Source organism: Bos mutus, chromosome 3, assembly GCF_027580195.1.
Source record: "Bos mutus isolate GX-2022 chromosome 3, NWIPB_WYAK_1.1, whole genome shotgun sequence".
In the NCBI taxonomy this organism is placed as follows: Eukaryota; Metazoa; Chordata; class Mammalia; order Artiodactyla; family Bovidae; genus Bos; species Bos mutus.
This window is the reverse complement of record NC_091619.1, coordinates 89,885,383-89,909,195: the sequence shown is the minus strand read 5'-3', so window position 1 is coordinate 89,909,195 and position 23,813 is coordinate 89,885,383. Positions and strand designations below refer to the sequence as shown.

General features: G+C 53.5%; 1 protein-coding gene across 5 annotated transcripts in view; it reads right to left on the bottom strand.

The window, feature by feature from the left end:
• Window positions 1-23,813, bottom strand: part of SSBP3 (single stranded DNA binding protein 3) — a 166,371-nt gene that overhangs the window by 10,768 nt on the left and 131,790 nt on the right. For 2 of the 5 annotated variants that reach the window (XM_070367977.1, XM_070367980.1), the window contains 8 exons: window positions 16,493-16,573; window positions 15,551-15,610; window positions 11,347-11,413; window positions 11,154-11,230; window positions 2,410-2,474; window positions 1,731-1,779; window positions 1,083-1,118; window positions 510-564 (listed from right to left, as the gene is read on the bottom strand). In XM_070367977.1, the coding sequence (XP_070224078.1) occupies window positions 510-564; window positions 1,083-1,118; window positions 1,731-1,779; window positions 2,410-2,474; window positions 11,154-11,230; window positions 11,347-11,413; window positions 15,551-15,610; window positions 16,493-16,573 (490 nt within the window). The remainder of the gene's footprint in view (window positions 1-509; window positions 565-1,082; window positions 1,119-1,730; window positions 1,780-2,409; window positions 2,475-11,153; window positions 11,231-11,346; window positions 11,414-15,550; window positions 15,611-16,492; window positions 16,574-23,813) is intronic. The other 3 variants (XM_070367978.1, XM_070367981.1, XM_070367979.1) reach the window with 2 other exon arrangements.

Sequence of the window (23,813 nt, the reverse complement as noted above, 5' to 3'; positions counted from 1 at the left end):
TGGTGGTACGCTATTCTTAGCTGGGAAAGAAACACAATTGTGATGCTGTATGTGTGTGACTACACTTGCCCTCTTCTACTGGAGAAAAGGGGAAAAAGGGATCTCTGATACAGAGGACCAGAAACCAAGAGCTCTGGACACTCAAGAGGCATCACTCTGCAGAGTCCTGGGCCCAGGAGGCCAGAACCCCAAAGCCCCTTTCCAGTCACCTAGAGAAGCGACAATCAGGACAGGATTCTCTCTGACCAGGGGGAGTCAAGAGTAGTGAGACACCTCGTTCTTGGATCTCCTTGCTCTGCCCTGTCCTTCAACTGGAGTGAGGAACGCCCCAGCTGAAGCCACAGGGTGGGCTGGTGGCATCAGGGTCTCCTGCCCACTAAATCCCTGATGCCAAGATGCCAGGTGGGGGGCACAATGCTCAGAAAGAGTAGCCAGCCAGCCCTGGCTCTGTACCAGGCCCCTCCAGGACTTCCTACTTCTCCAGCGGCACCGTCCCCCAGCATTCTTACCTGCAGGACTAGGCATGATGGGTGTTCCTGGGGGGCCGCCACCACCAGGGGGTCCCTGGAGACAAGATTAAAAACTGATGTCAGAAACCCACGGTGATGACACATGGCGGGAGAGGCCACGAGCTCCAGCCACATCAGCAGTCCATGCTCACCCGGGACCCAGCCCATTTAGCTCTCACTCAGCTGCCAGTGTCCACACAGAACCCAGGTGTTTAAGGCCTGGGGGAACTGGACTCCCTCCTTCCCCTCTTTAAACCAGGGGGCAGCTGCGGGCATGCATGTGCACTCACACACATGGAGCCCAGTGAAACCACAGGCCTGTGGTGGAAGCTGACTGGCCTCCTGGTCAGTCCCCTGGATGGAGGTCCCAACTCTGGGTCTTGTGTGGGGACTTCTGGGACACCAGAAGGTACAAATACCTGCATATTGACAGTAGATTCTAGCACAGTTTGGAATCTGTGCTCATAACATGTCTTGAAAACAAAGAGACAAGGATCCCCCCAACCCTGATACTCTTGCACACGCAGTCACACAGGACTAGACATGCAATGCCCCAAACCTGCACACACTCACCACGTAGGTACCGGGTGATGAGGAGGAGTATGGAATCTAGAAACAAGAAAGGGGTGAACCATGGGTCAGAGACACCTCCTCCGACAGGCAACATGTGCTCTGCCTACCAAATCCTCTTGGGGACACAACCCCACTCTCGATGGGAAACATACTGAGCCACCTGGTATCTCTAGGAAGGCCACAGATGTGAGCAGAGTCCTGTTCCTCTACTGAACTGGTCCCAGAGTCTTGGCAGGGAACCGTGGGCACAGGAGACCCTCTAGTTCAAGGACAGGAAAGCGAGAGCTTAGCCCCACCCCCTGGCTTCCTGCCCTGGACTGTCTGCGCCAAGCGCCCTCCCAGCTTCCTCCTCTGAGTGCTGAAGGCCTGCCTTGCCAAGAAAGAGGAGGCCAGCAGAGTCCCTGCATGGACAGGACTGAGCCCGGCTTCCAGCTCACACCCCAGCTTCTGCAGAGCCCCTGATGGGTCTAGCGTGGTACTCCCAAATCTCTCCTTACAGATAGGCTGCTCCTTGGAAGCATCAGGTGGAATCCTGTTGCATCCCACTCCCCGTGACACCTCCAACCTGGGGACAGGAACCACCCTGCCCCTTGGAACCTCACCCACCCCTAGAAAACAGAACCCCCCACCCCTAACCTGGGTACTCACTGAGTTAGCACTGTTAGGATTGGGCCAGGGTCTGCCAGCTCCCGGGCCCCTGAAAGGAGAGAGAGATGAAAACAATGAAAAAGATGCTATAGATGCCAACATGGTAGTGCCAGCAGGGGCAGAACAAGAGGGCCAAAATCACCAACAGGAAGTCCTTCATACAGTCCTAGGACTGGGGTAAAAACATGCACTTCCATGGGTACAAATCTATAGACCCCTAAACATTACATGCAAGATTTGTGAAGAATAGCATTTCCTCTGCAAGTGCGTTTTCCTAAGAAGGACACAGATACTCACAGGGATCTACTACCGCAAAAGCGCCACACCATGAGGCATCATCGAGTGGCGCAGGGCTCCAAACCGGAGCCTGCCTCTTACAGCGTGAGAGCCTGGGCGTTACGCCACCTCCCTGTGCCTTAGTTACCCCACCTGACAACAGAGCGTAAGACTAAGCGCTCCACAGGGCTATTATGAAGATGAGGTGAGTTAATCCATAGACAAGCCCTATACGGGGGTCTGTGATGTCTTGTCACCAGTACGCTCAACGTCCTCGCTCTACTGATGAGAAGACTGAGGTCCAGAGAGGTGTCAGTGATTACTGCGATCGTGAGTTTCTCAGGGGAAATAGAGGGTGGGGACTCCCACGGGCTCTGGGCTGCCAGCAGGGCTGTGGCCTTACATGTTAATCCCGGGCATGGCGGGGCCGAGGGAGTTGGGTGGTGGTCTCATGCCGCTGCCGTAATTCTGCAATGATAACCAAGGGTCAGTCTATGAGAAGAAGAAGGGGCACCAGAGAGAAGAGAGGGAGAAACAAACAGAACATAAGGGAGAGGGTTAGTCTGTGAAAGGATCTGATGAAAAAGTAATACATTCATCAAAAAAAAAAAAAAGAGGGCTGGGAACCAGCTGACAGGATCACAATGACAATCCAGCACAGGCGGATGGCCACAGCCTTTAGGTGCACCTTCAGGGGCTTCAGGATGGGTCTCTTGAGAGCATGCGGGTGTCCAGCAAGGAGCTCATGATGTTGGCTGGCACCTGCCCGCAGGTCTCAGGCAGGAAAGGGGAACAGACTCAGCAAGAGGACCGGCTGGTGACCACCAGCCACCTTAGACACTCAGGGAGAACAAACTGCCAGCAGACCAGGGGCTGCATGTGGAGGGGAGGCACGCATCTGCAAGGCCTGTCCAGCGGCTGTTCCCGAGCCTTGGTGTGGACAGACCCCACCTGCCCTGGGTCTTGGTTGCCCCCCAACGCAGTCGCCTGATTCAACTGTCAGCATGTGGGGCCCTCAACAGGCACAGGACTAGAAGAGCAAGAAGAAAATGGTCTGTCTGCTCAAGGGAATCACTGTTCTATTTAAGAAAAGAATCTGCACAGAACTTGGTCCCAACTCACCTCAGCACAACCCATCATGGCAGTGGGGTGGGTCAGAGGGAGTCTGGACCAGGTGCTCAGGCCTGTCACCTGGCTCATCTCCTGACACCACTCTCCCCAACTCCCCTCTTCCAGAGCTATTCTCTTTGCAGGAAATAAATATCTTGCTTCCCTTCTCTATCTGGCAGGTTCCTACACATCCTCCAATACCCAGCTCAAACAGTACCTCCTCTGTGAGGCCCTCCCTGCTCATCCCATGGGATTAACTGCTCCATCCTAGTCACTCCCATAGTGCCTTGTAACCTCGCCCCCCCCCGCACAGCCTGCAGCACACTGGCTTATGATTGTGGTCATGTGTGCAGCTCTCCCACTGGACTGTGAGCCCCTTTAGAAGGTGGGAACCCTATCTTAATGATCGTCCTATCCCTCATCACTCCACACATCAGCTGGCGCAGACTGGGCACTGAATCATCAGTGAAGGAATGGAGAAGCAAAGGAATGGAAAGTATAATGAGGCTGACTGCAGCCCGAGCTCCGCCTTTATAGGAGAATCTGAAAGTATCTGGCTGGGTGTTAATTTTAATGGCAAAGGAACAGCCAGCATTAGGTGTTTTTTTTTTTTTACTGAGCACGGAATATACAACCTCTGGTTTGGACCTTGTAACAACACCGTGAGGCTTGTATCATTCCCATTTTATAGAAGAGAAGACTGAGGGTCTGGTGAGAAAAAGATTTGCTCAAGGTCACAGTCAGCTAATGTCTCCACTGGGGTTTAATCCTGGATCTGGGGTCTCGGGGTCTGCTCTCTACATCAGACATCTGTGAGGGAGGGGGATACAACAGGGGGCTCGAGCCAGAGCTGACAAACAGAACCGCCTTCAGGCTGGTAGCGGGTTCTTCAGCCAGGAAGCATCTTGGGGCCACCTCCTTGGCCTGGCCAGAGAGGGGCTTGTGAGTGTCCAGACAGGGTGTGCACAATGACAGCAGCAGCACCAGGCTGGCTGGCACAGAGCAAGGCCCAGAGTGGATGGATGGGGGAGCAGGGGAGGGCTTCTCAGGCAGCCGGCACGTGTAGGGCCCCGCATCCCCTGCACCTGCTCAGAGCTGAGTCCCAGGGCCAGAAAACGTGTGCCTGCTCTGGAGCACACCGTAGCAGGATCTGCAGATGGCAGGGCCAGCCCATCCCTACTGATGATGCCACGGGTGGTGAGCAGAGCCTCAGATCTGAGGGCAGAACATGGGAGCGCTTGTCCCGGCTCAGCCTGACTCTTGGCAAAGCACCCAAATAACAATAAGGCTTCCTCCAAGCCAGGCTGCGCTACAGGCTTTGTATCACCTACATTTAACCCACAACCATCTCATTACCATCCCCGCTTTAAAGATTATGACACTCAGGCGCAGGAGCAGAGTGACGGCCCCTTGTGCAGCGATCATCATGGCTTCAGTGTGCAATCCCTTGCTGTGCTGCCTCGTCCATAAATTGGGGACAAAGAGCCCAGCCTCACAGGGTCATGAGAAGATCAAGTGAAATGATGGCTCTAAAGAGCTCCATCAGCCCTCAGAGATGTGTGCTGATATGGGACACTGGCAGAGAAAACACCAGAGCCCTCAAAGCTGCCCTGAGCATCAGGTCCTCCAGGGCCCTTTCTTAGCCCATGTAAAATCACTGAAGCCCCTGTCCACAACTCAGCCTGGCTCCCGCTGTTTCACAGCAGGAAGCTCATGGCCTCCCCAGGTAGCCACTCTTCCCGTGTCCAGCCCAGCCAATCCGAAAGGCCTCCCAGACAGAGACGTCCTCCAGGGTGTAGCTGTGTCCTGCTCCCACTCGTGCCCAGGAGAGTGGCTGCATGGAGCGGTGAGAGCAGAAGGCTGGCCTGGGGGCCGGCAGGAGCCCACGCCGCAGCAGCAGAGTGGGGTGAGGAGAGGATGAGTGGATACTCGGTCCTGAAAGCTGTCTGGACATGCAACCCCTAAGGGGAGGCTCCGGATGCTCTAGCTGCTGTGCTCAGCCGAGCCCTCAGCAACCAGCCCGACCACTGCCCAGGAGGGAGCAGGCCGCCAGCTCCTACCTCCTATAGAGGCCTAGACCCCGAGGACCACTCACATGTCCCACTTCACAGATGACAAGCTAGAGGCCCAGGGAAGCCAAAGACTCGCCACCCAAGGCCATACAGTAAGTCAGGGCTGAAAGGCAGGTTTTGGAGGAAAGTTTCCAAATCAGAGACTCCAGCCTTTTCACAGAGGATGGGCAGGCTTAGAAGCATAGCTTCAGACTCAGTAGAAATAATCTCTCTTCTCCCATTGCCCGCCTGCCCTCAGCACTGGGTTCAGAGGTGTGGTCGCCGCTGGACACTCCTCTTCCTCTGCCCTCAGCACCGCTCTGCAGGGATGGGGCAGCCAGAGATCTGGAGGAGTCTGGGGTGCAGCCATAGGGATGGCCACATCCACGGGTATGTGTCTGTCTGTCTGCCCGCCTATCTTCCCACCCGGCTTCTTGTTCCAACTAGGTCACCCCAGACCCTGGGCAGAGGGGTCGGACCCACTGTCAGGAACTCTATAAAAGGTCAGGCCCCGGTCTTTTGGCCTGAGTTCCGTGCTCTGGGCAGGGTGCACAGCCACGCTGGAAGCACCCACAGCTGGCAGGAGCTGCTGCTTCCTCCAACTCCTCGACACAGAGGCTCTTCTTGGTGCTGCCCGGTGCCTGAGAGAACAGTCTCTAGGACAGGCCTGTCAAGGTGGACTCCAGGCTGTCAGGCCATTTCCTGGGCTTTTGGACCTGCCCTCCACCCCCTCTAGTTACGCAGAGCCTGGCCAGCCCCACTGGGAGGCCTCCAAGGGGCCACCCCAGAAAGGGCCTCAAGTGACTCCACTCTCTCCTCACCAGCTGAGGGTGCTCTAGCCTGGTTTACAATCCTCCTGTCTCTTTCTGGGGTCTCTGCTCAGAGGCACTGAGTTTGGACTGTCCTGGATCAGAGGGGAGATGCAGCTTCTCCTGGTGGAAGATGTCTGTCTCTAGACGGTGGGTTATCAGAGGTTATCTGAATGTTCTCAAATGCCGGGATGGCGATCTGATTTCAGGCTGCGCTGACCCCACCTCACCAGGAATACCAGAAGCGTTGAAAGTGGCCCCATGGGGTCTGGGTGCCATACATTACTGCCACAGGAGCCTGCAGAGCTCTGGCAGTTTCAGCCTCATCCTAACAGGATTCACTTTTGAAAAATTCAGCCAGAAGTTCTCACCAGACACAGGCATAGGAGTAAATCTTTGAAGAGAAAATACAATTCAGTGGAAACACTGCCTCCTTTTCGGCACTGGCTGTTTCAGGAAACCAGAGTAAAATCTGCCCAAGACACTGAGGGCAAAGGGCAGGCTGATGCCTAGTTTACTGGTTCCTTTGTAACACTTAGGCTAAAATGCAACACAACCTCAAAAAGTACCATGTCACTCCATTTGGTTTTGTAGCCCCAAGCCCACATGTACCTATTCTTTGTTCAGAAAGTTCTAGAGCGGTTCCACTATTAGCAATCTTATTCCCCACTTGGAACAACAGGCTGAAGGTTTCCCACCTTTGTGTCTGGTCTCAGCAAGTGTATGCAGTGGGGCTTACTAAAGACTGCCTAAAGGGGCTTGGTGGTCTTTCTTAGCCCAGGCATTGCAAGACAGGGCTCCCTCTCTGAACCCAGGTTCCAGGGAAGCAATGGGATCCGTGGGGTGCCTCGTGCTGTGGTCTGTGTCTCACAGCCCCATGAGGAGTCCCATGAGGTCCTCATCCGGCCGCCCATTTTGCAGATGAGAGACCAGAGGCCTCAAGAGTCTGAGAAGCAGCCGGGACCATGTTTTCCAACACTAAGCTCTGAGCTCATCCCTCTCCTGTCTACTCCTCTGGAGTGACCAGGGGAGCACCCTCAGGGGACAGAGAGAGACAGGACTTGGGGGATGGGTCCTGTCCTCTGCCCAACTGCATCCTGGGGGTCCAAAACTTCTAGGCTTTATGATACCCACTCCTTGGCTGACCCCAGAGCCTGCAATCCATTTTATACCCCAATCTTGCCCAGGTCCAGGCTCACTCAAGGCCAGGCCTTTCTGCCCCCAGTGAGGGGTCAGTGATGACATCTGGGTTGCTCTGAGGGAGGTTTGGTTCTGGAATGTAATACCGCACCCTACCCAGTGGGGCACAAGAGATATGGGAAAAGTGAAAGTGAAAGTCGCTCAGTTGTGTCCGACTCTTTGCGACCCCATGGACTATACAGTCCATGGAATTCTCCAGGCGAGAATACTGGAGTGGGTAGCATTCTCCTTCTCCAGGGGATCTTCCCAACTCAAGGATCAAACCCAGGTCTCCCACATTGTAGGCGGATCCTTTACCAGCTAAGCCATAAGGGAAGCACAAGAATACTATAGTGGGTAGCCTATCCTTTCTCCAGGGGATCTTCCCAACCCAGGAATTGAACCAGGGTCTCCTGAATTGCAGGCGGATTCTTTACCAACGGAGCTATCAAGGAAGCCTGATATGGGAAAAGAAGGAAACAAAAACACTAAGTAGAAAAGATATACGTGGACTTCCCTTGTGGTCCAACAGTTACGAATCCACCTGTCAATGCAGGGGACATGGGTTTGATCCCTGGTCTGGGAAGATCCCACATGCTGCAGAGCAACTAAGCCTGTGCACCTGAGCTCCAGAGCCAGTGAGGCACAAGTACCGAGCCCGTGTGCTGCAACTACGGAAGCCTGCACACCCGAGAACCTGTGCTCCACAAGAGAATTCACCGCAATGAGATGCCCAAGCACTACGGCCAGAGAGGAGCCCCTACTCGCCACAATGAAGACCCGGCTCAGTCAAAAATAAAAATAAATTAAAAAAAGAAAGATATATGCACCCCTATGTTCACTGCAGCATTTTTTAAAAAACAATAACCAAGATATGGAAGCAACATAAGTATCCAACAACGAATGAATGGATAAAGATGTGGTATACACACACACACACACACACACACACACAGAAATACCCCTCAGGCACAAAAAAGGATGAAACCTTGCCGTCTGTGACAACATGGATGGACACCGATTGCAATATGCTAAATGAAATAAGTCTGATAAAGAAAAATACTCATGGTTTCACTCATATGTAGACTCTCAAAACCAAAGCACATGAATAAAAATAACAAAACAGAAAACAGTTATAGATACAGAGAACAAACAGGTGGTTGCCAGAGGGGAGGAGAGTGTGGGTGAAGGAGATTAAGAGGTAGGACATCCAGTTGCAAAATAAACTGAGTCATGGGAATGCCATGTCCAGGGTGAGGAACGCAGCCCATAGCCGAGGAGTATCTTTGCATGGTGACACAGCACAGGATCTACACCTACTGTGGTGATCAGTTTTGAAATGTCCAGAAATACTGAATCTCTAAGTTGTGTAAAGGGACTAACATAGTGTTGTAGGTCAATTACACTTCATGAACTCACAGAAAGAGAGATCAGACTTGTGGTTACCGGCGGCAGCAGGCTGCGACGGGGGAGAACTGGATGAAGAAAGTCAACAGGCACAAACTCCCAAGATAAATAAATGAGTACTAGGCATGTAATGTACAACATCAAAAATGTGACTAACACTGCTGTATGTCATACACGAGTGTTGTTAAGAGAGTAAATCCTGAAAGTTCTCATCACAAGAAAAAAAAAATTTTCAATCTCCTTAACTCTGTATCTATTTGAGATGATGGATGCTCACTGAACTTATCGTGGTAATCACTTTGTGATGTACGTCAAGTCACTATGCTGTACACCTTGAACTTATGCAGTGCTGTATGTCAATTATATCTCCATAAAACCAGGGGGGGGAAAATAGGAGAGATGTTTTCAGAGACCCTGAGGTTGGTGGGGTGAGGATGGCCAGCTGGCCTCACCCCTGAGCTTGCTTCTCCCACCCCTCTGGGCACCAGTCTCTGAGCCCACGAGTTCCATCCCTGTATCCTGCCCGGTGAGGCCAGGAGGGCCCCTTTCAGCAAGACCTCAGGCTGCAGGAGCCCCACCTCTTTAAACATGCCACAAGAGTGTGCCAGACTCCTGGTCAGGGACAGGGACACACAGAGACTCCTGCTGAGTCAGGAGGAAGTCCTAGACTTCCGGAACACTCTGGTCTTGGGCCGTCTGATAACATCCATTCCCAGCTTCTGGAACCTCAATATTACTACAGGCTTAACAAGTGTTAATGGCCTTTACCAGAAAAAATAAAAAAGAAACACAAAGCAATCACCCAGCCCAAGCAGATTGAGTCCTCAACACTGGTTTTAAGCCCCCTAGTTGGAAAACCCAAGCTACTTCCTAAGAGGCTACACTGTGCCAAGCCTCAAACCAAGAACTCGTGCTTCCTCCTATTAGAAACCCTACAAGGCAGTCCTGGTCTCCCACTTTACAGATGCAGCTGCTGAGTCTCCAAGAATCAGCGGGGCAAGGGGTGGAGTACACTGTCCTCTTGCATCCCCAAGACCTCCCCCAGGACATCCTGGAAGTCCAAGGCCACTGCTGATTTGCACACCAAGAGGATCTAGTGTGCGCGGCTGAGGAATCTGAAAGTTTCTGACTCAGGACAAGAATGCTGGGCTTCAGACCCTGCTGCCGTCCCACGGGTTCCTGTGGAGGTCAGCTCCAGCCGGCCTCCTGGCAGGAAGGGGCCACTCTGGTGGCTTAAAAGGAGCTGGTGAAAACACAAGCTTTGGGGGATTTGAGGAAAGAAAAGAAAACAAGAAAACCGGAGCTGCAACTGGTGTGGGCTTGCTTCCTTTCAGGATTATGGGGCCATCGAAAGACAAGGACCTCCCTAAAAATCTTTCAACACCACAGATGTTACAGCCATCACCGGGAAGAAAGCAGCGGCTGGGTGTGCTGTAAATACAATTCAGGGCAGAGTGGAGGACTGTGGGGTGTGGCAGAAGCCTCTTCCTACAAAAGAGACGCTGGCACGCATGAGCGGGGTGCAACCCCACTGCCAGGGAACCAGAAACCTGTACAGGGGCCCAGAGAATCCAAACACCCAGAGCAGAAGGGAGACAGACAAGCAGGCCTCTGGGCAGGGCAGAAGAGAAGGGAAGGAAAACCCCAGCACAGGCTCTCCTGCTCTCACTCTGAAACACCCGTCTCCTTACTCAGACTCTGGCTTTTGAGGGGCAGACTCCAGAGAATTCCCAAGGAGGGCAGAACACAGCAAATTCTCTGCCACAGCTTCTACAGGACCCAGAGCCACACTTAAATACTCAGAGTGGGAGCCAATGGTGAGAAGGTTCTAGAACAGCAACGGCCTGTCAGACCCCTGCCCGATGGTTCTATGGGACCCAGGGACCTGAGGGTATGGAGCTGGGTCACAAGGAGTGATCACTGAGGTGTTGTGAAGGGACAGACAGGGCACTAGATAACTTCTTCCAGAGGTTTCTAAACTGTCCTTCTTGGCAACAGAACCCCCCTGGGCAAAAGCAAGCTCAGGCAGGAGCCTGGGATATGAACATGGCAAGAGCTCTGGGTAGAAGTGCACTCTGGGGCCCTGGCCGGCCCAGCCTCCTCTCAGCTGAGAGGTATACCACTGAGAACCATGGCCACAGACTCACACCTCCCACACTGGACAGGTGGGGACAATGGGGCCTGCTGGGCCCACCAAAGTCACAGTGATTCATCCAATATCAGACAAATGGTGAGCTGCAGACAGAATAATATAATATCCTGCCTTAGGTGACCACTGAGCCAGCTCAGGGCCACTCGCCCAGGGTGGGAGGAAGCTCTGGGGACCCACAATGCTGTCTGGTCACACAGACCCCTGCCTTCCAAATTCCTCAAGTCCTTCCCATGGAAGGCCCAGGTGCCTCTCCTCCTAGCTCCATGGGACAGGGGTACCCCTCAACTCTGCTGGGGGGCTGCCCATCTACGGGCATGCCCTCTCCCCTCATCCTTATGAGCTATGAGACGTGGAAAGACAGACAGACTAGGAAAGAGGAGAGAAGGCGGGTGCATACAGATGGCTAGGGAGATGGACAGACAGACTGGCGGTTGGTTACCTGTGGGCCGGGCCCCATGGGCCCCATTCCTCGAGGAGGGTTCATTCTCTGCATTGATCCTCCCATGTTGGGGTGACCTGTGTGACAGAGGTGGAGTGACCCTGAGAGGCAGGAAGGAGAGGCAGACCGTGGGGGAGGAGGGGCCTCTCCCAACGGCCCCCATCCGCCCAGCAGCCCACCTTGCCCCCTCTACCTTGTTGTCGCGTGGGATCCATGGAATTGGGCAGCAGTGGCTGTGTCCCAGGAACTCCTCCCGGAGGCTGAAAGAGATGTAAGATACAGCTGAGCGCTGTTCCCTGCAGTGGGGGCACAGGGGGTTGCACCTGTCTGTCCCATCTCCCCACCTGACCATTAGGGCCACTCAGGGTCTCCCTGAGACCACTCCTGCTGCCCGAGGGCTGGAGGGTCCCCCAGGGGGCAGGCAGCTCCAGCTGGAGCTATGGAAACCTGCAGCATGCGCAGTTGAGCATGGGGGCTCCATCTGTGAGTCTTAGCGGGTTGCATATCTGCCGGAGCCGAGAGACACTCCGGCATTACCGCCCACCACACACCCCTCAGAGGCAGCACCGTCCCTCCCTTCTACCACCCAAACTCTAGTCTCTGCAATTTAGGTCAAACACTAAATTGGGAATAGGGGATGAACAAGGTGGCCTTTGAGATTTCGATGGGGGAGCTGAGGTCCAGAGGTCTGACAGCCCTGCAGGCAGGGCCAGGAAGAACACCCAGGACTCCCGACTCCTTCCAGCACATGAAAGGCCACCTTCCAACCCCAGGGGTGGAGGAGGCCTCTGGGAGAGGGTGAGCAGGGTGTTGGGTGAGAACCCATCCCCCGTAAAGCCTGGTGCACGTGGGGGATGCCGGTGTGATCTCTAGAGATGAGGAGGGCCGGGGGGTTCCTGAGTTAACACTTAGCACACTCGCTATGAAAATGCCGTCAAAGATCTTTATTTGAGACTGAAGTTCTTTTACTGCAATGTGAAATAAGAACAGCAGAAGTGGGGAGGAACCCCACGCCTTAGGACTGGTTACAGGGAGGTTACAGGTTACAGGGAGGAAAGCCTTTGTGAAAGCCGGGCACGTGTGTCAGGGGCCCTGGACTACCCAGGGTCCCCCAGCCCCAACTGCGTTGCGAGATTGGTGGGGACTATCGGCCCAACAGGGAATTCCCAACCAGTTTGGGAAGGAGGTGGTGGGAAACAAAGGGACAAAGTCTCACAGTTTACCTTTAGAATAAATAGGGTGTGTGCGCGCGCGTCTGGGGAGAGGGAGGCGTGTGGGAGGCCACGCCAGCCTGGGGGTACTTGCTATTCAGAAGTGGCACTCCATACCTGCCATCCCATCTGCCCAGGGCTTGGATGGTCTCTCTCTGGCACTGGGTTCTGACCTCTTGCTGTTCTGACCTCTTGCTTTCTGACCTCTTGCTTTCTGACCTCTTGCTGTTCTGACCTCTTGCGTTCTCCCAGCTCTGTTTCCTCCACCGAGTTCCCAAGCTCTGAATCACTGGGCTGGCTAGTGTCTGCCCACTTGGGGGTTTGGGATATTTCTGAAGCCTGGTTACAGGACTCTGAGAGGACGCAGGAAGGCCTGCCATTGAAGCTGTCTGGTTTGGGGGCTCCTGGGGTGCTGAGGTGCCGGGAGGTCTTGAGAAGCCCCCATCTAACTCTGGTGGAGTGGCCATGGGGATCAGAAACCTGCTTCCTGTCCAGGTAGCCCAGTGCTGACTATCAGTTCAGGCTGGAAGCTCTTCCTTGGGCTCCCCTAACCCTGCTGTGTGTCAGGACTCAGGAGCAGGGCAGGGCTGCCCAGAGGCCCAGGCGGGACCCGCAGTCACTTTTCTCACTGGACTGACCCTGAGATGAGGACTGGGCCTCCTCTACCAGGGCAGTAAGGTGTGTAGTAACCAAGGCAAAAGGGTCTTCACTGCAACAGCCAAAGCCCCAAGGTGTGAGAGAGAAGAATAACGGCTCATTGTACACGGGACTTCAAATGCCTGCTGTGCACACACCCTCAGGCCTGCTGGGCAGAGAGATGCCCTGGGGCTGTTCCGTGGGCTCCTGGAAATAGGCCCGTGCCTCGCCTCCAGCACGGTGGGGTGGGTGCAGCAAGTGTCTGCCCAGGGGCCGGACGAAGTCCAGCAGCATCTGCTAGTCACTCGGCTGCGTGCCCAAGTTAGCGGCTGGGTGGGGCAGGGGCTCCACTGGGATGTGAAGTGAGGGCTGCCCGACAACCCCCGATTCTATCCCTCTTCTCCTAAACCCTGCTGAAACCCATCGTTCGCCATCCACTCAGCGATCCTTGCTTGAAACACAACAATGCTCTCTGTACAAGGCACCAAACCCCTAGCCAGGGAGGCACGTGGAGGATGGCCTTGCAAGACTTTTAAGTAGAAAGAAAGTGTTAGTCACTCAGTGGTCTTTGCAACCCCGTGAACTGTGGCCTGCCAGGCTCCTCTCTGTCCATGGAATTTCCCAGGCAAGGATACTGGAGTGGGTTGAGTTGCCATTTCCTTCTCCAGGGGATCTTCCTGACCCAGGGATCAAACCCAGACCAAAGTCAATGATCCTTAGCTCCTGGTCTCTCTAAGGGCCCTTCTATCACCCTAACCCAGGAGGTCATGCAAGCCTGAGCTGCTTCTTCCTCCTCCTGCCCTGAGGAAGGCTGAGCTAACTCAGGTGGCACAGAGGCTCCTGTGGAACCAGGAGCCCCATGCCCAGGGGCAATTCCTGGGAAAGGGACACGTCCCTGCCTGGAGAACAAAAATTCTTGAGTCCACAGGAAACTGGAAATCTGGATAGATTTCCAATGGAGGGTTAGCTGGGGAGGTTAGCCTGATTGATCTGTAATCGAGGTACAGATGATGGATTTATTCTCCATTTGCTCTCTCGGGCACTTGCTCATGCTTAATTGATAAATAGAAACAAACATGTTTCCTCTCGCGTCCCTTAATTGCTGGAGGAAGGACCACAATTATGATAAGGAAGCATCTGTTCTCTCCTGCGGGCAGGAGGGCGCAGTTTGGGCTAAGGAGAGCCTTGGATGGGCAGAAGGAAGAGCTGCTGCTGGGGCCCTGGCATGTGAGACCAGAGAAGGTCCACTTAATGACCCATTAAAAACAAAGACGGGGCAACACATTTACAACTATGAAAACTAACTGAACCAGGGCAGCTGGAGACCAACACGGGCCCAGCTCACTGGGACACATAAGAAGTCACTGCTCCACTGTGACCCTCTGTTTCCTCATCTGTGATATATCACGGGCTCCCTCTTTGACAAAAAGCTGGGCCTCTAATTCTTGTCTAAGTTTTTCTCCTTCATGTCAGAGAAAATAGGAAAGAAAAGATTTTTGGAGGAAAAAAAAAATAAGTGGAAACTGGCAGGCTATTTAACTTTAAAACTGGAGTCCCCTGGTTATAAGCATCTCTCCAAAGTCCTTGTATATCTCACTAATGGGGCTTTCTTGAGACCGAAAAGAGTCCATTCAGGTAACGTCAATCTAGCTGGTGACTGACCTCCCAGCTCCAAAGGCAACAAGGGCTGGAGGTCCTGGCACTGCTGGCAGACTTCCTGATGGGCTTCTGCCAGGTCACTCTAAGAATTATGTATACAGAAATACTGGGGCACGTAATCAAATTTCCCTGATGTTTCTTTAAAGTTTCTTCGAAGCCTGTCCACCCTCAAAAGAAGATACCCATCTTCACTTCAACAGCTCTCCTCCTGCCCTTGGATGGGCTGAACCACGGAAGGCAGCTGGGGACCAATTTCTCCAGACCACTTAGAACTGCCAACCCTATGGGGCAGCATAAGGCATATAACCCCAGGCTGAAAAGCCCTCCCCACAAGTAGACCACTGGTCTAAGCACACGAACAAATCCTTTCTTGTTTTGAGTTGGGAAGCAACTGGGAAGCAGGCAGACATTGCTTAAAAACTCACAAATGTCCTGCTCGCTGCACCCAGGCTCCTGATCGAAGCATTCCTATGGGCCATTTCTCCCCTTAATAGCAGGATTATATTCACCAGCCTTGGTAATTCTCAAAAGCTTCCAGGGTAAAAAAATGCACGTTGTCAATTAACTTCATTAAGGAGGAAGACCCTTTTCCAAGAAAGGGTTGGCAGGGAGGAGCTGAGGCATTACCACCTTCTTTAGAAGAGTAGAAACCCTGCACTCACACCCTGCTGCCCACAGCCCACCGGGAGAGGCTGGTATGATGCTGGGAGGGGCTGCATGGAGCACTGAATGGAAAACACAGTCCTCTCCGGGGACCTGCTTATAAGCTGCCTCCCACGTTAGTTAAAACTGTCCCTCCACCCCCCAACCCTTCTTGCAGATTCCGAGTCCAAGTCCAGCTGGGGTCAAGGGTGGCCCAGTGAGGGGAGAGAACACGAGAAGGTACAGTACCTGGTTTCCCATTCTGATCGGGGGCCGGGGGCCGCCTGCGTATCGTGGTGACATAAAAGGCTGCAATTACAGGGCGTTAGTTCAGTGACAGCCTGCAGTACTGAACGGTGACAGACACAAACGCGCGCCACTCCACAAGTCCAGTTTTGTTACAACTAGTGATCTTTTAAACTGTCTTCCTCCCGGTGGCCTTGTCCCTCCGGGCAAAACTTCCTTTGGGCGGAGGGAGTGACGGAGGCACACCGTGCATCTGCTGAGAGCTCTACTCTGGGTGCCAGGGCAGCAGCTGGGGCTTGGCACAGGGCACGGAGGAGCAGTTACATCAGTGCAGGGTGAAGGGGAGACCTCTGCTGTAGGTAAGGGCAGGTGGAAGAACCCCAAAGGGACTTGTACAGGAAATTTCCCAGTGTGTAGACAAAGCTGGACGTGCACTCACACACACTCACACAACACCAACAAAGGGGGTAAGGAAGGGGAGCAGGGAGAAGGGGGAGGAGATACACAAGGCCAACAGGGAGCGGACAGCGGGCGCCCTAACTCGATGCAGGGGAATGGGCAGAAAAGCTTTCTCAGCAGCGAAGAGTGCGCACGGAGAAGGTGAGGGATGCAGCTTCGGTTACAAACAATGGTTAACCAAACTCAAAAACCAAACTAAAAGTGAGAGAGGACAAAACAAAAACGCAGAGGCCGCTGACAAGGTCACAGAAACAGTTCTCCTTTTCTTTTGGTTTCATATCCAAGAAGGGTGTGATGTCCAAGGAACGAAGACTATCTTTAGGGGGGGAAAAGATGTATTTTGGGAGGAGGAGGCATCTCCTTGGTCAGGAAATCCTCAACGGCTATGGCGAGAGCACGTTTGATTTTTGTTTTTCCTCTGCTGGCTCTGTCCTCCTGGTGCCCCGCGCCCCCCGGCCGGCGGGCGGGCGAGCCACAGTGCGTTACCTGACTGTGGGGTCCCATCATGCTGCTGGGATTGTGAGGTGGAGGCTGTGCGTGCGGCGAGGGCTGTGACCCCGGAGGACCCTGTGAGGCCAGACAGTAGAGGCAGGTTATAGATCACAGCACATGGAGAAGCGCAGGAGAAGCTTAAAAGAACAAAAATTAAACCAAAAACGAAGGGCGGGCGGCGTGCGGGCGGCGGGCTCTGGTTGGCGGGGAGGTGCGAGCTGCTGCTTGGGTCGCCGGCTCAATGGTGTAAAAGGGCGGGCGGGAGGGAGAGAAGCTGATAAACGCACTCATGGGGGATTTCCAGGCAGGACAAATGAAATCAAGCTCCTCTGTGGAAGCACGCAGGAGTAGGCCGGCATGGTCTGCCGTTAGAGCGGAGTTTGCCATGTTAAATACGTTGGTTGAGACAGGCTCAGGGCGTGCAGTATGTGTGCGTGCTTAGTCGCTCAGTCATGTCTGACTCTTTGCAATCCCACAGACTGTAGCCCACCAGGCTCCTCTGTCCATGGGGATTCTCCAAGCAAGAATACTGGAGTGGGTTGCCATGTCCTCCTCCAGAGGATCTTCCCAACCCAGGGATCGAACCTGCATCTCCTGCACTGCAGGTGGATTCTTTACCGCTGAGCCACCAGGGAAGCCCCAGGGCTTGCAGAAACTGACCTACCCTGCAGGGTGCCCACGTGTCACTTCCTGGGCTAGGGCCAGGCAAGGATGAGGCAACCAGTCTACTGAGGGGAGGGGGCTCTGACAGATAGATGGGAATAGACAGAGTGAGGTGGTGCCAGAGACTGAATACATGGGGGACAAGAGAAGAGAGCGTCACTGAGTGAGTGCTCAGAGCACTTCATTAACACACCTTCACTTGGAATTGGCGCGGGGAAGCTGGTTTCTCATTCCTATTTCTATCAGTGACGACAATGAGTATCAAGGGATAGGGAGACTTGGCCACAGCCACACAACCGGAAGATGGCAAGGACAGGAGGAGAAGCCTGATGGGTGCAAGGCTCACCCTGGCCTCTGTAGCCCAGGCCTGAGAGGGTGTGTGGGGGAGCAGGGTCGGGGCTAGGTGACAGGAGGAGATGCTGGGGCTAACCACTCCAGCTGGTGGGAAGCCACCCTCGTCCCTAGCTGACCCCTGAAGCTCTGGGCTATATGCTGGCCTTGACTCCCCACAGGAGAGATGGGCAGAAGAATTCACACTTAAACCACAGAGCTGACCAAAGCATGGGGTGCAGCCCATTAGTGGGTGGTGAAATCAATTTAGTGGGTTGCAACCATTGTTTTTAAAAACCTGGAACAGAATAAAAAATAGGGTAGAAAATATCAGACAGCTTTGTGTTTTAAGGAAATACTCATTAATCTCTATTTATAAATATGTGCACGTGTGTGTGTGTATGTACTGCGTCACTGTGTCAAATGTATTTTCTACTGTGGGTCGCAGTCAAAAACGTGAAAATCTGGTCAGGGAAGCACCTTGCTGCCAACTCGGATATTCAGAGCAAGATGCTGGTGCTAGTAAGGAGAATGTGAAAGTCACTTCGGTCGTGTCTCTTTGTGACCCCACGGACTGTAGCCCGCCAGGCTCCTCTGTCCATGGCAAGGATACTGGAGTGCATTCCCTTCTCCAGGGGATCCTTCCAACCCAGGGGTCGAACCCAGGTCTCCTGCACTGCAGGCAGATTCTTTACTGTCTGAGCCACCAGGAAAGCCTGCTGGTGAGAAACACAACCCAATTCACTCTGTTGGGGCTATATCACTACCCTCGGAAGTTGAGAAATATTCAAAATATGCAGAGAGGATGAGTGTGGTTTCATTTAAAAAGAGAAGGAAAATGACTCTTGGGGCATGGTTTTCTCCTCAGTCTCCTCCCTGGAAGCCAGGCTGCTCAGCCTGTTGCTGGCTCAGCAAGCACAGCCCAGAGAGTGGAGCCTGTCGGGGGTGGGTAGGCGGGGTGGGCATGGAGACAGAGAGAGGTGTGCAGAGAGGGGCGAGGGGGCTGTGCCCGGGACAGGCCTGGAGCTTCTTGCCTGAGTGTGGGGCTGCTCACTTCCGGAAAGCTCCATGGAGCAGATGTTCCCTACCTGCCACACTACTAATTTCAACAAGTGTGTGTCTTTCTAGCGGCTGCCAGCAACGGCATGGTTTGTTACCATGAGCAATTTTCTTAATTAACAGACATTAATTAGCCATTTAGCAATTTTGCAAGCATTTGTTTAGCGGCTTTCCTAAACATGAATACCACTGTGATAATGGCACTGATTAGAGGGTCCCCTAATTAACAGTACAGGGAAGGAAAATTGAAATCACATAAATTAAAAAGGGAGGGGAAGTTAATGAAGGCGGGACATATTTGCACCTGCAAGTCTTTTGTACCATGAAACTTGGGTGCAATGTAAACAAATAAGATAATTTGGAGCCAACCCCCCCAAAAAAAGGAAAATGAAAAGCAGGGAGGAGGAGGGTTCAAGGGTGAGGTCCAGTCGCCAAGAGGGAGCAAAAGGCCTTCTGTCAGTCCTCAGCTCTTGGCAGGAGGAGCGCCTCCTCCCTCCCGAGCCTCCGCCACCCTCTCCAGTAACATCCCAATTCTCAGGGCCAGCAGTGTGGCTCGGGCAGGGCTCTCACACCTGTGCACCCTGGCAGCCAGGGGAGGTAAAGAAAGCCTTGTTTTCTGAGTGATCAGAGAAAAAGTAAGTAAAGCTCCCCAGATACCCCCAGGGGGCCTTGGTCAATGGCAGTCCTTGGTAAGAGCCAACACTCAAACCTGAGTCTTTTCTAAGCCACCTCTCAGCCCTGAATTCCAGCTGCCTGGGCCCCGGAAGGTCCAGAGGGCCAAGCTGCCCCCAGCACCTCCCCCCTAGAAGCTTCCTCTGGGACTCTGCTGCCTGGACCCTGGTGAGTGGACATGGAACAACTTGGCCTCAATGCAGCTGCCTCAAGACAAGTGACAAGCAGTAAGGGAGTGTGGCTGGTCAGTGAGGCCCCAGCAACTTCCCTGATCTGCGGGCAGCCATGAGAAGCCAGCTGATAAGCCCAGAGAGGAGGCAGCAGCTCTGAAGTCTCTCCTCTGACTTGGAGCCAGGGTTTGGAATACTGAGGACATGGGAACTCTAGCCCAGGCCAGCTGGTCATCTGAAAAGAAAAGCCCACCACAATCTGGACACAGGCAAAAATACAGCTCAGCATTCATCTTCCTAGATCCAATCAGGCTGCCCAGGCTCTGCTTCTGTACCTCCCAGCATGGTCCCCAGCACTACCTGGAGCATTATAGGCCAGGAAGCTTCTCTTTCACAGAGCCAGATGCCCACCTTCCCCAATGGGTAACCAACACCCTCCCAAATCTTCATGCTCTGCATCTCTGCTACCTCCACTCAGCCTGAAAGCTCCCCCATTTCTACATGCGTGTCCAGGTTCTGTCCCAGAGACTGGATGCAACAGCACTGTACACTTGGCTTGTTCTCAGGAGCACAGAATGGAACTCCACGTTGGGGAAATGTCTGCTCATGTAGATGACGACAGACGTGTTGTGTTGCCCATCTTCACGAGACTATATGGCATCTGCTGCCCTGAGCTTTATTAAATCACAAAAGAGTGTTCTTTCCTTTCTTGTCTACATTCTCAACCAAAGACTGACAGGTCAGTTTAGAGAAGACAGACCTTTGGTCTTTTCAACTTGCTACCCACTCAAGCAAAAGGCTATGTAGGAAGCAGACCAAAAAAGAAAAAGACCCTGCTTTAAGATTCTGACCTTTGTTGGGATATTGGCTTTCCTCTTCCCCAAACCCTGCACAGCTCTGGCAGGCAGGTAGAGAGGGTGGAGGTAGAAGGTGAGAGAGGGCAAGAGCCTTAAAGCTGACAACAGTGAGTGTTGTTCCCACACACGTCCACTGCCTCCCCAGTGGGGCCTTCCTGGTTTCCACTAGAAAGCTTTAGAAGAACCCAAAATAGGTACATCTGGAAGCCTGCTTTGCCAGGATGAGCCTCTGCATCCACGTCTGGACCTTGGAAGCTTTCCCTCCAGGTGCTGCCTAGTCAACTGGGAGAGGAGGTGGATAGGGGCAGACATCTGAGGTGCACAGAATATTAGGCTGGACCAGGCTGGGGGTCGTCCCACCAGAAACTTGGGGAGAACCTCACCTGCCCAGCAGTAACCTGCTTGTTGGTGGCTCTGACAGATCAATTCTTCCAATGATCTTCATTTATGGGGGAGAAGAGAGGCACAGGACAGAGGTGTGACTTGCTCAAGGCCACAGAGATGAAGCTGGTGGCTGAGCCATCACTCCAGTCAAGATCTCTTCATATCATCCCCCCATCCATTGCAAAGAAACAGGGTTTGAAGAGAACTGGGTTCATTCAAACCCTGACTCTCTGCCACTGACTGTACTTCCCTCCATGATGAAATGGGAGTAACTATAGTAAGAACAATGAACCCACACCTGCCACACAGTACTAGCGGCGTCACCTGGATCAGTTCATGTCACTCAACTTCTTGCAGGAAGGGAGAACAGGCTCAGCAAGCCAAAGCCACTTGCCTAGGATTACAAACTATTAAGTGGTGGGTCCAGGCGGATTCTAGAGTCCAAGGAGCCTAGCTGGTCCACCATCCTATTCCTACAAGCCCTTGAGCAGTCAGAGGCTGAAGAACTCACCCACATACATAGCCTGGGTGCCGACCTCCCACATGTCTGGGGTAAGGAAAGGTCACAGAGGTGCACTGGCCTCGTCTCGTCTTGGCCCAGGAAGCTCCCAGGCTAGCTAGGGAGAAGGACGAGGACACAGTGACAAACAGGCTGCAGTGTCGGGCTAAAACTACCAGGGGCTCCAAGGAAGGGGACAGGCAAACTGAGGCCCAGGGTGGCCACAGACGGAGGCCAACAGGAGCAGGGGTGAGAACAAGGTCCCTTGGTGGGTCAGAGCTCTCAAACTGTTCCATACTGCCTCCATGGGGTGACAACAAGGAGACTTGACACTGAATCTGGGAAAAGGAAGGAGACATGCCCACGTCCTGTCTGGACCTCAATCTGCCCCAGAACCTGTTAATGGACTTGCCATTCCTCTCAGATGTTCTTGAGATTTCCGACCAATGACACGTAAGCCCCGCACATCCTTACGCCTTTTCCTGCCACTTCAGCGTTGAGTGGTCTAACATCCAGTAACATCCAGGGCCTCAGGAGGCTCTGCTATGGGTGTGACAGAGGCAAATGCCAGGCCATTCCACTCCAACTCTGGATGCAGACGGTTTAGTGAAAGAGCCTTTGCCGTCACTGATGTGGTGGGGAGCAGAGCACAACGGATCAGAGGTCTCGGTAGAGAAGCACCTCAGGGGGCTTCCCCGGTGGTCCAGTGGTTAGGACTCTGCTCTTTCACTGTAGGAGGCACAGGTTCAATCCCTGATTGAGGAAGTACTGCATGCCTCGAGGTATGGCCAAATAAATAACTTTATAAAAAAGAAAAGCACCTCAGAACCGTCAGCAGGGCCCAGCTATTGCCATGTTTTGATCAAGTCCCTGCATCTCCCCGAAGCCATTCTTGAGAAATGTGCTTGTGCATGATGTGAGTGGGGAACACTTCCTGGCATCCAGCCCAACTCCTCAGGACACACTGTGGGTCCAGTTTCCTTACACGGAACACGGGACATTCTACAGATACCTCAGAGAGGTGGTTCAGCTGACAGTGACGGGCCTAGATCCCCAAGCTTCCACAGTCCCCACGCCTCACGCTCCAAAGCCACTCACAGCCCATCTGCATGGAAGGCAAGAACTAGACGTATACTCCGCAGGAGCACCCTCCTGAGCCTGCTGAAAGGCCACACATCCTCCTTTGTGAAGCCTGACCTACTCTGCCCCAGCCAAGCACACTCCAAATATGGCACATCCTCTATGGACGTCTCGCCTTATCTCTGGATGTCACATGAGCTCCTCCAGGGCAGTGACACAGTCCCCACGTGGACGTCCAGGGCAGGGCCCGAGCAGAATGCTGAGCCTCAGCCAGCAGGCGGACCCCACAGCCACAGTCAGCCAGCCCTGGGGGGAACACATCTAATACTTGGTGTTCAAGGAACCAGGAGGAAACATTGGTAACAACAGGGTAACCAAGTTGGTCCTCTCAGCTAAAGACTCCTGGGAGTAAGGGAGGATGACGTCTTAAAATTAAAAACCAGATAGGGACTTCTCTGGTGGTACAGTGGTTAAGAACTCGCCTGCCAATGCAGAGGATTTGAGTTTGATCCCGGATCCAGGAACTGAGATCCTAAATGCCACGGGCCAACTAAGGCCGCAGGTCACAACTACCGAAGCCTGCGCACCTAGAACCCAGGCTCCACAACGAGAGAAGCCACTGCAATAAAACCAAGCATCACAGCTAGAGGAGCCCCTGCTTATCCTAACTAGACGAAGCTTCGCACAGGAACAAAGCCCCAGCAGTCAAAAATACAACTTAAAAAAAATCGCTTTACAAAAAATCATCTGTATTAATTTTTAAGGAGAGAGGTAATGAAAGCTATGTGCTAAGTTTAGTATTTCCAAAACTCACGGCTCCTTCTCCAAATGCCACCCCACACTCCCCGAAGCTGCCTTCAACCTGCCTAGGAATCATGGACTCTCAGAGAAACAGAACTGAGACTGAGTCCCAGGTTTTCTGGGTACAGAGGTGGGCCAGTGGGGAGAGCTCGGCCATGAAAGCCCAAGGCACCCGAGCTGCAGTTCTGCCTGGCATCCCCAGCCAGGCCCTTAAGGGCACAAGGAGTCCAGGGGACACTCCTTGCAGAAAAGCTCTGAGAGTGCTCTCACACACTGCGTGCTTCATCATCACCACCTTGGCCAGATCTGCCTTTAGTCAGAGGGCCTTCGGGGAAAGGGGACCTGAAATTTTAGGTTGCTAAGAGACAAAACATTCCCCACATCCCCGTCCCCCTCCCCAACTCCTGGGGGCCGGGGGGGGCACACTGGCCACTGGAGAGGCAAGGCTGCAGGGATGGGTTTCACTGCCTGGCAGGGGGAGACAGACAACCCACATTATTGGTGGCCTTGTGTAATCCGCCTATTGGGCGTGTTACCGTAATTGAGTGAATATAAAATTACATTAATTATACACATGGCAACAGGCGTGCAACAGACAATCCAATTTGCTCCTTGGACACGAATGCTGATGGAAAATGCCGTAAGCCCATTCTGGGGAGAGGGCCAAGGTGTGCCTGTGTGCCACTGACATCCACATCCGTCACCACAGTCTACCTCCGCCCACAGCCTCCCTGCAGCAGGAGGCTGACCACCTGGCGGGGTGACAGAGGGTGGGCTCTGAACTGCCCCCTCCCTCTGAC